The sequence below is a fragment of the Neofelis nebulosa genome, chromosome 12 (assembly GCF_028018385.1).
Source record: "Neofelis nebulosa isolate mNeoNeb1 chromosome 12, mNeoNeb1.pri, whole genome shotgun sequence".
Taxonomy (NCBI): domain Eukaryota; kingdom Metazoa; phylum Chordata; class Mammalia; order Carnivora; family Felidae; genus Neofelis; species Neofelis nebulosa.
In genome coordinates, this window is record NC_080793.1 from 49,051,189 (window position 1) to 49,065,217 (window position 14,029).

The 14,029-nt window shown below is 40.7% G+C and overlaps 1 protein-coding gene across 1 annotated transcript; it reads left to right on the plus strand.

The window, feature by feature from the left end:
* Positions 1–624: 624 nt before the first annotated feature.
* IFNE (interferon epsilon) lies at positions 625–6,047 on the plus strand. Its single transcript, XM_058695225.1, has one exon. It carries the CDS (start codon positions 4,322–4,324, stop codon positions 4,946–4,948), a length of 627 nt encoding a protein of 208 aa, XP_058551208.1. The 5' UTR covers positions 625–4,321; the 3' UTR covers positions 4,949–6,047.
* Positions 6,048–14,029: the final 7,982 nt, after the last annotated feature.

The following is a 14,029-nucleotide window of genomic DNA, read 5'->3' on the forward strand; positions in this document are numbered from 1 at the left end:
GTGGGAAAAAAGGTGAATAGATAAAAATGTATATTTGAGCAAATTTAAAAACCACTTACAAAGTCCATTCTAGTGAAAGATAGATTGCCACTGGTAGTTTATTCTATTTTTCCTTTCTTTTTTTAAATTTTCTTTATGTTTATTTATTTTTGAGACAGAGAGAGACAGAGCATGAACGGGGGAGGGTCAGAGAGAGGGAGACACAGAATCTGAAGCAGGCTCCAGGCTCTGAGCTGTCAGCACAGAGCCCGACGCGGGGCTCGACCTCACGAACCGCGAGATCACGACCTGAGCCAAAGTCAGACGCTTAACCAACTGAGCGACTCACGTGCCCTGCACACACAACTTTTTGTTAAGAATACGTAGTGTCCACGTCACTTAGAATCTCAAGACTGGAGAAAGAATACTCAGGAAGGAATCGGCGTGGGTGCTTGGGTGGCTCAGTGGGCTGAGCGTCAGACTTTGGCTCAGGTCATGATCTCACTGTTCCTGAGTTCGAGCTCCACGTCAGGCTCACTGCCGTCAACCTTTCAGTGTAGAACCCACTTTGGATCCTCTGTCCCCCTCTCACTGACCCTCCCCTGCTTGTGCTCTCCCCAAAATAAATAAATATTTTTTAAAAAAGAATGGGCCAACTATCCCCAGGGTGGACACAGGGCTGGGAACATCTCCTGCTTCCATCAGCCAGAGTGCAAAGACTTCCTAGTACAGGGAACAGTGAGTAGAGTCCTTATAAGGATGGTCCCTTGGTAGTGAGATGACATTACCCTAGACTACAAAGTCTGCTCCATCCATGCTACCGAAGTTGAAAAACAAGCCCCAAACAAATCAAACAGATTCCAAGTAATTCAACTATGTCCTACAACAAAGCCCAGCCATATATGTAGGGCTTAACAAATCCAGTACCCATGATGTAGAACTTAGAATGTTCTGAATCCAGCCAAAAGCCATCAGGCATACAAAGAAATAGGAAAATAGGACCCATAAGCAGTAGAAAAGATAATCATGAAACAAGGCCCAGAAATGACACAAATGACAGAATTAGCAGAGAAGGAAGCTTAAACACCTATCATATATAAACCACATAAGCTCAGGAAGATAGGAGAAAAGATGAACATGATGAGGAAGGAAATGAAAGATATCAAAAAGGAACAAAATAAACTTCTAGAGATGAGAAATATACTACCTAAAGTGATAAATATACTAGATGGGATTAACATTCAGATAAGATAAAGCAGAAGAAATTATCACTGAACCTGAAGACATTGCCATAGAAATGATCAAAAATAAAAGAGAAAAAGCTAAACGAACAAAACATCAGTGGCCTGTATGATCATACTGATGGTCTAATATATCTGTACTTAAAGTCCCAGAAGGAGATAAAAAATGTTGAAAAAAATAAGGTCTGAAACTTTTCCCAATTTAATTAAAATTATCGGGGCGCCTGGGTGGCTCAGTTGGTTAAGCGCCCAACTTCAGCTCAGGTCATGATCTCGCAGTTCGTGAGTTTGAGCCCTGCATCGGGCTCTGTGCTGACAGCTCAGAGCCTAGAGCCTTCTTTGGATCTGTGTCTCTCTGTCTCTGCCTCCTCCCTGCTCATGCTCTGTGTCTCCCTCTCAAAAATAAGTAAATTAAAAAAATATATAAACTCACAAATTCAAAAAGCTTAGGAAACTCATAATAGAAGACACAAGAAGAAAATTGCATCAAGGCGCATTATCATCAAATTGCTGAAATATAATGGTACAGAGAAAACCTTAAAAGCAGTCGGGGAAAGAGAAGACATATGATGCAAAAGAAATAAAATTAAGATGACAGCAGTCTTCTCTTCAGAAATCGTGCAAGCCAAAAGACAATGGAACAACATCTTTACAGTACTGAGGGAAAAACTATCTCAACTTAGAATTCTATACTCAGCAAAAACGTATGTTCAAACTGAAGGCAAAATGCTTTTTCAGACAAACAAAAAGCCAAGAGAATATGTCACCAGCAGAACTGAGATACAAGAATTATTAAAGGATTTAAGAATAATAATAGTTATTCAAGAAAAATGATAGCAAATAGAAATTTAGATCTACTGAAAGGAAATGAACAGCACCAGAAATGGTATGTTGGTAAATGTATGATAATGAGTAAATATAGAAGAAAGGCTTCCTCATTTAAAAATTCTCTTTAAAATATATAATTGACTATTTAAAATAAATATAGTATCAATGTTTGTGGGTTTAAAACACATGAAAATATTTAGCAACTAGAGCACAAAGGATGAGTGGATGGAGAAGAGTATATTGTGATATCCTTTAAGCCATGTGTAATATTATTTGAAAGTAAATTGTAATATGCTAAATAAAGATATATATTTTAATATTTTTTAAGTTTTTAAATTTACTTTGAGAAAGACAGAAAGCACATGAGCATGGGAGGGGCAGAGAGAGAGGGAGAGAGAATCCCAAGCAGGCTCCACACTGTCAGCACAAAGTCCCACATGGTGCTCGATCCCACAAACTGACCATGACCTGAGCTGAAATCAAGAGTCAGATGCTTAACCGACTGAGCCACCCGGGCACCCCAAAGACATATATTTTACACCCTAGAGAAAGCACTATAAAAATAAAGTGGTATAGCTAATAAACCAATAGTGGAGATAAAATGGAATCATGTTTTGTAATCAATCCAAAAGAAGGGAAAAAAAACACATGAACAATTAGAAAACAAATAGCAACAGGGTTAGATGTAACCCTGCTATATGACAATCATACTTACATACTCACATAAATGTAAATGTGACAAAAATATATAGCCATGCATAAGACAGAACAAGAAAAGTGTTTTTAAAAAGGTATACAATGCTGTGAGGATCCAGAAGACAGATTATAGCTTCGTAAAAGAAATCTACATCCTAAAGAAGTAACCCTTAGTCCTTGCACAGACACATATTAGAGGTGAAGGAGGTAACACCATGGGTGATATTTCTGAGAGAGAAGACACACACACACACACACACACACACACACACACACACACAAACACACACACACCTCTGCTAGGTGTATTAAGGAAATAGTGAGTCATTAACTTTATCTGGAATTCAGTTTCCCTTACCTTATATTTGGAGCAACAATGGGAGATAAGATTGGAAAGGTAGATTGAAGGCATATTTGGGAGGACTTAAAATGTGGAACTGGGTATTTGTAATTCAAGAGGCATTATTAATGTAAAGATAGTAGCTTTGCTTTACCATAGTTAGTGGTACCCGAGGGAATGTACATCAGCCAACTGCCCAACCTTTTCACATATAACTTTATCATTTATAATGATTACATGGCATTTAATTATATGGATATACCAACATTTATTTATCCATTTCCCTATTATTGGACCTATAAGCCATTTCTAATATTCTGCAGTTGTAATAACTTTATAATGACCTTCTTTTGCTAATTTTTTTCTGATTCACATTACTTTCATAGGTTAGAAACTTAGATATTGAACTACTTTAGTAAGATATAAAACAATTTGGGATGCTTGGGTGCCTCAGTCTGTTGAGCGTCCGACTCTTGGTTTCTGCTCAGGTCATGATTTCATGGTTTGGGAGTTGGAGCCCCATGTCAGGCTCTGTGCTGACAGTGAGGAGCCTGCTTGGGATTCTCTCTCTGCTCCTCACCTGCTCTCTCTCTCGCTCTCTCTCAAAAATAAATAATGAATAAACATTAAAAAACAATTTTAGATTGCTCATACATATTTTAAGGTTAATTTGCTCAAGCGTTTGCACAAATTTACAGTTCTACTTGAGTTTTTAAATTTAGTAGTCTGTATAGATTTTAATTCCCTGTCCCTCCACCCCTTGTCCAAGCACCCTATAGGTGCTGCTAAGCCTCTGATAAATATTACTCCATGAAAGAGTACTCCTTTAAAAAAATACTCTCAATAAAAGAACTTTAATAAGCTTGACTAAATATTTAGAAAGCATATTGTGTTGAGTGAAACTTTGTATCTAATACATAATGAGAGTAATAGAAAATCATATTGGGTGACTAGTCTGTAATTATCCAAGGAACACATACAATGAATCAAGTTCTTTTGGTTACTTCATTAAACAGCCAACACAATGGGGAAAGTGGAGGAAATGTCCCATAAACACTATGAAAAGGGAACCAGAAAACCCAGTATGTAATCTTGGAGTAATGACAGCATCGGAAAACAAAACCAACAAAAGAGAACACCTTCCAGAACAATCTGAGCTGCATGAAAGGCAAACATTCACTAAAGTTGGAGCTTTCCTAAGTCTGCCCAGAGATAAGTGGCATATTTGACCTTCACCATGATTAACAAGCATTTCTTTGAAATTGTGTCGGTGCTGTTGGCCTCTTCTACTATCTTCTCCCTAGAGTTGAAACTGGCTCTCTTCCAACAAAGAGTAAACAGAGAGAGTTTAAAACTCTTGAGTACATTGCAAAGCTCATCAATTCAGCAGTGTCTGCCACACAGGAAAAACTTCCTGCTTCCCCAGCGGTCTGTGAATCCTCGCCAGTACCAGAAAGGACAAGCACTGGCCATTCTTCACGAGATGCTTCAGCAGATCTTCAACCTCTTCAGGGCAAATACTTCTCCAGGTGGGTGGGAGGAAAGCCACGTGGAGAAGTTCCTCACTGAGCTTCATCAGCAGCTGGAATACCTAGAAACACTCACAGGCCTGGAAGCAGAGCAGGACAGCAGCATCTTGGGGAGTGAGAACGTTAGGTTACCAATTAAAATGTACTTCCAAAGGATCCACGATTACCTGGAAAGCCAAGAGTACAGCAGCTGTGCCTGGACCATTGTTCGAGGAGAAATCAACCGGTGTCTCTTCTTTGCACTCCAGCTGATAAGAAAGACAAGCAAACGAGGAATGCATTCCTCGAAGAATGTGGAGCATGAGCCGAGGGCAGACTTTAGAAGCATAGGGTAGGTGGAGGGGCGGGAGGACTGTTCCAGAGACTATTATTTCTTCTTGTCATTAATTGCTTTGGTTTCGTGTGTGTAGATATATGTATATTTACCTGTCCTTTAAGATTATGCGTAGTGACTACAATGGTCTTTGTTGTGTAATGTCACTTTGTATTTTCCATTCATCTTAAATTTTCATGAGATAAAATAGATTCATCAGTATTTCATACTTGGTTCTTCAAATGGGTTTATTTCCCTCAAAGTAAATGAGGTATGTCTCCACTGCACTAATTTCTTAACTTAACACATCCATTCCAATGATCTCTTTGCCAGAAATTGGTAGAAACATTAAGAAGTACAAGGAATAATGTGCATTGTCAGACTTGAAAATGTCAATACACACTGAATATCTGTTACAGGTGACACAATAGAAATATGGCCAAAGGTCACGAACAGCAGATTGCAGAGGGAAAACAAATGCATGAAAACGGGTTCAACCTCACTTATAATGATAAAAAATACAAATTAAAAGTGAACAGCATGCCATTCATAACAGCTGAAGGCTCACACTTTTGTGGAGATTTTGGAGAGGGATGCTCCTATAATTTGCCAGAGCGCTGGAAATTGGTAGGATCACTGTAGAGGCAATATATTGATATCTGTTAAAATTACCATCTTTGATCCATAAATTTGAAATTGATCTTATAAAAATGCTTGCATAAGTGTCTGATGGCGTGCATACAATACTGTTCACTGCAGCATTATTTATAATATCAAAAGACAGGAAACCACTCAAATTCTTTTAGTTTGAGACAGTTGAAGTATAGTCACACAAAGGAACACCACCTGGCTGGACAACAGAGTGAGGATGCTCTTCCTATACTGAAAGAAAAGAGTAAAAAAATAGGCAAGATGAAGAACAGTGTGTATAAAGTGCTGTATTTGACATTAAAATGTAAAACAAGGGGCGCCTGGGTGGCTCACTCGGTTAGGCGTCCAATTTGGCTCAGGTCATGATCTTGCGGTTGGTGAGTTCGAGCCCCACGTCGGGCTCTGTGCTGACAGCTCGGAGCCTGGAGCCTGCTTCGGATTCTGTGTCTCCCTCTCTGTCTGCCTCTCCCCTGCTCGCACTTTGTGTCTGTCTGTCTCTCAGAAATAAACATTAAAAAATTTTTTTTAATAAAATGTAAAACAAATTTTCTATTTGACCTAACTTGTGCATGAACGAATAAAGAATATATAAGAATAAACTACAATGATGACCTGTGTTTTGGGGAAACGAGGCTAGGGGAAGAAGCAGGGGGAGGGAGGTTTTCCAGCATATTTTTGTATTTTTAATCGTGTGAACGTCACAAATTAAAACAATAAATGAAAATGTACCTAACAAGTCAGAGTTCTTAGAAATATGCATGAAGGAGTCTTGCTGGCAAAAGGAAATGTTAGATGAAGGGGTAGAAGAAACAGGACTGCTCCAGCCTTCCCCTGGAGGGGAGGGGAGTGGCCAGGAGGAGGAGGAGGGCTGCACAGAAGGGCACTCGTGCCAACCAAGGGAGGGGGTTTCCACTCATGAGAGCTGCTAGGGATGAAGGGATTCCAGCTCTTCCAGCCGGGAGCTCCCCGAAACCATGATGGAACAAATGCGGGGCCAGAGAAACTGAAGTTCAGTTGAGACTTGGTGGCTTTCCCGCGGCCACGGTGACCTTCACCCAATGTAAGAAGCAGAGCCATGGTCCAAAATTCTGGGGCTAGTTCTGCCACTTTAGGTCATGCTCTGTTTTTGGCTCATTGTATAATTCGAGATGAAATCTATCACTTAATGTGAAAACTTGCTGAAGAACAAAACACATTTCATTTGGGTTTAATTAGTGTTAGTAAGTGTATTCGTTGTTGGCCTGTGCTTTCGGATTTGGCTTCAGAGGAAGGAGGATGAGCTGAATAGGCTCCTGAGTCTGAGGCAGGGCCAACTGCCAGAGAGGAAAAGGGCAGAGAAGCAGAGGCAGTCTTGGTCAACATCACCTTTCAACCCCTGTGTACCTTCAAGTTCACCTAGAGGTAGGGAGGTGGAGAGAGGAGAGGCATTTACCACACTTGACTGCAAATACAGGTCATTTGCTTCACATGATCAGTAGAATTTTTGTTTTCTTTAGACCAGGAAGTTTTCAGAAGCAAATCCTTCATTTAACACATTATTCGATTCTCAAGTTAACCTAGCAAGATAGTTTCTGTATTATATTCTTTTCTGAAATGAGAATAACAAGACTTTAAAGGTGAAGTAACTTGCTCAAAGTAATGTAGCAAGTCACGGAGCCAGTAAATGCCAGAGCAGAGATTCTCCACCAGATCTGTCTGACTCAAAAAAGAGTGCACTCTGTTCTAGACCCCACAAACCCGAATGGCATTGTGCGAGATCTCTGCGAAATAATAATGCTAACAAGCATGATGACAATTTGCTCCTGGCTTTCCTTATTCAAGTTCACATACTGTCCGCAGTCTTGAATTAGAGAAAGAACATTTTCTCCCCCTGGATATTTCTTTCCTAAGAACTGAAGAGAACAGAATGGAGAAGAGGCCAAGTAGAAATTTACAGCAGTTAATATGTACTCCTATCTAGAAGCTAAAAGCAATACTGTACATGCTAATGTTTCCCCAAACATTTAGCTTTATTAGGTTGACATCCTACTTGTAATACTGTCTTAACTGCTTCATACAAAATAAAAATTGCTTGCTTTTAAATATGTGTGCTCTCTTAAAACTTTAAAACCAGAGTTCTAAACTTGGAGATATTGAGGAAGATACATACTTTATTTTTTTTATTTTTTTGTGTGAGCTTTTATTTATTTTTTATTTTCTATTTTTTAAATATGAAATTTATTGTCAAATTGGTTCCCATACAACACCCAGTGCTCATCCCAAAAGGTGCCCTCCTCAATACCCATCACCCACCCTCCCCTCTCTCCCACCCCCCCATCAACCCTCAGTTTGTTCTCAGTTTTTTTCTTTTTTTTCAATATATGAAATTTATTGTCAAATTGGTTTCCATACGACACCCAGTGCACCAAAAGGTGCCCTCCTCAATACCCATCATCCACCCTCCCTTCCCTCCCACCCTCCATCAACCCTCAGTTTGTTCTCAGTTTTTAAGAGTCTCTTACGCTTTGGCTCTCTCCCACTCTAACCTCTTTTTTTTTCCTTCCCCTCCCCCATGGGTTTCTGTTAAGTTTCTCAGGATCCACATAAGAGTGGAACCATATGGTATCTGTCTTTCTCTGTATGGCTTATTTCACTTAGCACAACACTCTCCAGTTCCATCCATGTTGCTACAAAGGGCCATATTTCATTCTTTCTCATTGTCACGTAGTACTCCATTGTGTATATAAACCACAATTTCTTTATCCATTTATCAGTTGATGGACATTTAGGCTCTTTCCATAATCTGGCTATTGTTGAGAGTGCTGCTATAAACATTGGGGTACAAGTGCCCCTATGCATCAGCACTCGTGTATCCCTTGGGTAAATTCTTAGCAGTGCTATTGCTGGGTCATAGGGTAGGTCTATTTTTAATTTTTTGAGGAACCTCCACACTGTTTTCCAGAGCAGCTGCACCAGTTTGCATTCTCACCAACAGTGCAAGAGGGTTCCCGTTTCTCCACATCCTCGCCAGCATCTATAGTCTCGTGATTTGTTCATTTTAGCCACTCTTTCTGGCACAAGGTGGTATCTCACTGTGGTTTTGATTTGTATTTCCCTGATGAGGAGCGACGTTGAGCATCTTTTCATGTGCCTGTTGGCCATCTGGATGTCGTCTTTAGAGAAGTGTCTATTCATGTTCTCTGCCCATTTCTTCACTGGATTATTTGTTTTTTGGGTGTGGAGTTTGGTGAGCTCTTTATAGATTTTGGATACTAGCCCTTTGTCCGATATGTCATTTGCAAATATCTTTTCCCATTCTGTTGGTTGCCTTTTAGTTTGGTTGATTGTTTCCTTTGCAGTGCAGAAGCTTTTTATCTTCATGAGGTCCCAATAGTTCATTTTTGCTCTTAATTCCCTTGCCTTTGGGGACGTGTCAAGTAAGAAATTTCTGCGGCTGAGGTCAGAGAGGTCTTTTCCTGCTTTCTCCTCTAGGGTTTTGATGGTTTCCTGTCTCACATTCAGGTCCTTTATCCATTTTGAGTTTGTTTTTGTGAATGGTGTGAGAAAGTGGTCTAGTTTCAACCTTCTGCATGTTGCTGTCCAGTTCTCCCAGCACCATTTGTTAAAGAGACTGTCTTTTTTCCATTGGATGTTCTTTCCTGTTTTGTCAAAGATGAGTTGGCCGTACGTTTGTGGGTCTAGTTCTGGGGTTTCTATTCTATTCCATTGGTCTATGTGTCTGTTTTTGTGCCAATACCATGCTGTCTTGATGATGACAGCTTTGTAGTAGAGGCTAAAGTCTGGGATTGTGATGCCTCCTGCTTTGGTCTTCTTCTTCAAAATTACTTTGGCTATTTGGGGCCTTTTGTGGTTCCATACAAATTTTAGGATTGCTTGTTCTAGCTTCGAGAAGAATGCTAGTGCAATTTTGATTGGGATTGAATGTGTAGATAGCTTTGGGTAGTATTGACATTTTAACAGTATTTATTCTTCCAATCCATGAGCATGGAATGTTTTTCCATTTCTTTATATCTTCTTCAATTTCCTTCATAAGCTTTCTATAGTTTTCAGCATACAGATCTTTTACATCTTTGGTTAGGTTTATTCCTAGGTATTTTATGCTTCTTGGTGCAATTGTGAATGGGATCAGTTTCTTTATTTGTCTTTCTTTTGCTTCATTATTAGTGTATAAGAATGCAACTGATTTCTGTACATTGATTTTGAAGAGACAAGTTTGGGGGCTCAGAGTAAAGATAAGCTCATTTGTACTCATAGGCTGGGTCATCTGAGTTATCCTTGTCACATATACATGTATGAGCTAAACAGATTATTAAATCAAAAAGCAGGTTACAAAATAACTAGTACCATCATAATTTCTATAAATAAAAATGCCTGTAAAATGTCTGAAAAGAATTGCACTAAAATGTTCACAGCAGTACTATCTGGGTAATAGAATTTCCATTCTCGTATTTTTGAATATTATTTTCTTTTATTAAACTTTACTTATTTTGAGAGAGAGAGCACACATGAGCAGGAGAGGAGCAGAGGGAGAGGGGGAGAGAGAGAATCCCAAGCAGGCTCCACACAGTCAGCCCAGAGCCCACCGTGGGACTTGAACTCACAAACCGTGAGATCATGACCTGAGCTGAAGTCGGGCGCCCTGCTGACTGCACCACCCAGGCTCCCCTAAATATGGCTTCTTGTAGAGATTTGGCTTAAGATACTTATCACCTGCACTAAATGAAGCCCCATCTCCAGTGTGTATCAGAATCATCTGGAGGGCTTGTTAAAATACAGGGGGCATGGCTTCACCCCAGTGTTTCTGATCCACTAAGTCTCATAGTGGGGACTGAGTATTTGCATTTCTAACAATTTCTAGATGATTTTGATGCTTTTGGTCCTCGGACTCCACATTACAGCCCATGCCTCTGTTTCTTGATAGCCTTGGTAGACTGTTAACAGCTGAAGACATGGTCTCTTTGAGGTTACTGATCTCATATTTTCCCATAATACCTAGAGAGAAGTGAGCCTCTCAGGTGGGAGATAGTTGGTAAGGATAGTTTTTTTTTTTCTTTTTTCTCTCACTGCCTTTTCACAGCAGCGGATTCAATGGTCTTTCTCCTTCTTAAAGAAGCTGGATGTAAAGACTCTAATACGCCAGGTGACAGTAACTGTCTCTTCATGAAGATGATCCAACCCAAGTTTTGTTTCTGTAACCGTGTCTGTTCCTCATGCCTATGATCGTGTGACATCAAAACTGCAACCATAACAATATCTGATTGGATGAAGAATATGGTGTGAACACAGGGAAATCAAACTTGTGAAAGACAGAGGATTCCAAGGTGGAAGATGGCAGACGGTTCAGTAATCTCTTCTGTTGAGAAATGTAGATGTTTGGTAAATACAGAGACTTGGGAGTCATTCTTGGAATTGCCTTTGGCTAAATGACCCAGTTTTAGCCCCAGTTTTCTCCCCTCTATCCAAGCACTGAATGTGGAGGGATAAAGGCTCAGACCCCTCACTCCACCCCTGAAGGGTCATCGCAGTCTCAGAGCCCCTTCCCCCACCCTGGTTTTGACCGAAGCCACACTGTGACTGCACAGCAGCTCGGCTTTTCCTCCGTTCCTCATCCTGCCTGCTCTTCTCACATGCGTTGAGCCTGTAGCACTCCCTACTAAACTCCTCACATGGCACTTTTTGTCTCAGAGTCCGCTTTCTCAGCACCTGACCTCCGAAAGCATAACACACAGACCTTCCATCTGGGGCCACAGAAAACCCAAACTCACATGCTATTGCCTTGGCCAGGTACAGATTCGCTTCCTAATATGTGCTAGTATCTCATTCTGGCTCTTTAGGACTCCTTAAAATTTTTCACAGAAAGCCCTCAGAGTCCGATCTGTCTAAATCTATCTGCCCCTCCAGAGTACAACTTTTATCACGTCCCAGACCACACTGTACAATGATGGGTTAGTTCTCTCTCTCAACTAAGGTATGACCTACTTCATGGTGGGGAAATGGCTTCTGAACTCTTTGCCTAGCACACTCCTGAACACATAAAGGGACAATCTAAATACTGAATGAGTAAGGAAATTTAAAGTGCAGCGTTAACAGAGGGGGGCACAAGGGTGGCTCAGTTGGTTGAGTGTCTGACTCTTGATTTTGGCTCAGGTCATGACCCCAGGGTCACAGGATGGAGCCCTTCATCAGGCTCTGCGCTCAGTGCAGGGCCTGCTTGGGATTATCTCTGTCTCTCCCTCTGCCCCTCTCCCCTGCTTGTGTGTGCTCTCTCTCTCTCAAATAAAAATAAATAAGTAAATTTTTTTAAATGCAGCATTAACAGAGAAAGAGAGAGAGAGAGAGAGAGAGAGATAAGTACCATATCATCATGGCCAGTTATACACGTAAGAAGACACTCTACCTACAGATGAGGAAGTCTTGTTAACATGTCTGCTAAGAGGTCATATTCTTACTTTTGTTTTTCAGTTTCTCTACTCTTCCTGGATGGACAACTTGGGTAAGCGACTTCTTGCACTAAAAAATGAAGTATCTTTCTTTCTCTAATGACAGGGTGGTTTTTATCCTTGTATGGTAAGAGCACAATAAGACATGACATGTAGGACAGAAGTGCCGGTGGGAGCCCCTCTCCCAACTAATTGTTCTGCTCACCTGAGAAAATCCTTTCCTGAACCCGCTCTTCATGGCCCTTCAGTCGCTGTCTGCTGGTGACCATTAGTCACGCTTTCAACCGCCGAGTAATATAGAAACCACTGACACCAACTTGAGTGTTTCCTATTTTTGGTGCAGTTTAAGAAACACTTAATATAGCAGATATACATAAAACAATACATGAAAATAATGTAAATGGCTCACTTTTATGGTTGTATGGAGTGTAACACTCCTCCCATTGTTGTATCCAAAAAGCGCTTGTCTTGTTACTGTCCAAAGTGGGTGGCCGCTGAATTAGTTTTTCCACCCACTATTAGTAGAGATTTGATGGAAAATGTCCTTATTTCTTTGGCTTGTACACTTGAAATATTATGGGTAAGCAGAAGATAGCCAGCATGTAGTATCTAGAGACAAGTAGCCAGAGTCACATTACAGTGATGCAGGGAAATGATCATAACACAAAAATGGTCCCATGGTTTTACCTTCAATGCGAGAAGAATCCATCTTCTTGGAAGTATAGAAACCTGGTCAGACACGTTTTAGTCACTGAAGGTGGAGATGTGTACCTGTTGGGAAGGGTGGAGCAAGGTTTGAGGAGAACAAAGAACAAGGTTACCCTTGACCCATAAATCATGTGACTTTTTCTACATAAGAGATCTAAGTGTACCTTGTTGTAGTGAAATTTATTCCAAGTTTCCATATTCGCCTTGTAATAAATAAAATATTTCCCTGGGAGAAACTTTAATTATTCCAAATAACAGAAATTCATTTGGGCTCATGCCAGATGAACAAAGTGGTTACCAATGTGGATAAAAATATTTATGATCAAAAGGGAGTTAGTTTGAGAGTGCTAAAAATTGGGTTCTTAGCTGGTATATTATTCAGTATAATGGACTTTTTGTAGTAACAGCTCCTCATTTATTCTCATTCCTTGGGAGGAAGGAAAGATGCTCAATGGAACTGGGAAGAAAATAAGCATATTTCCAGAGCAAATTATGGGATTACACAAGAAATGCCTTGAAGGACCCATTTGTGCCTACGGAGGGTTGGGGGAGAAAGAGGATGCATTCTCTGTGGGTGGGTGGGTTTCAGGAACTGAAATAAATAAACCAACAAAATTGTCCTCAAAATCCCTCTGGCTGGGCGGATTTCTTTTTTTTTTTTAACGTCTATTTATTTTTGAGACAGAGAGAGACAGAGCATGAACAGGGGAGGGGGCAGAGAGAGAGGGAGACACAGAATCCGAAACAGGCTCCAGGCTCTGAGCCGTCAGCACAGAGCCCGACGCGGGGCTCGAACTCATGGACCGTGAGATCATGACCTGAGCTGAAGTCGGCCGCTCACCGACCGAGCCACCCAGGCGCCCCTGGCTGGGCGGATTTCTACCATGAGTTGAAATTAGAAGGGCAAAGAGAGGTGTTCGGATATTTCAGGGTTTCAGCCATAGCCTTCGACAGGGAGATTGTCTCAGAAGATACACAATCAAGGGTCCTGGGCAGAAAGGATGTTAGAGATCTCCCCAGCAGATTCATCTCTAAGTTCTAGACACAAAGTTCCTTGGAGCACTTGGGCCCATATCTGAGGCCTCAGACATCAAAAACTACATGCGCCTTATACACACATGGGTAGAGGGCTCAGTTCTGGAGGAAAGATTTCTTGCCCTAAAGCATCTCTCTCAGGTTGCTGTGTGCAACAAATGCCTGACATATTAAAAATAAACGAATACAACAAGAACAATAAAACGCCAACTGTCCTTCTCTTTCACATCATTTAGATACAGCATTTTAAGGGTCAGGCCAAGGGTGAT

Bases quoted from the DNA above. Each gene is read 5' to 3' on its own strand.
- IFNE (XM_058695225.1), top strand. From the start codon at position 4,322: ATGATTAACAAGCATTTCTTTGAAATTGTGTCGGTGCTGTTGGCCTCT.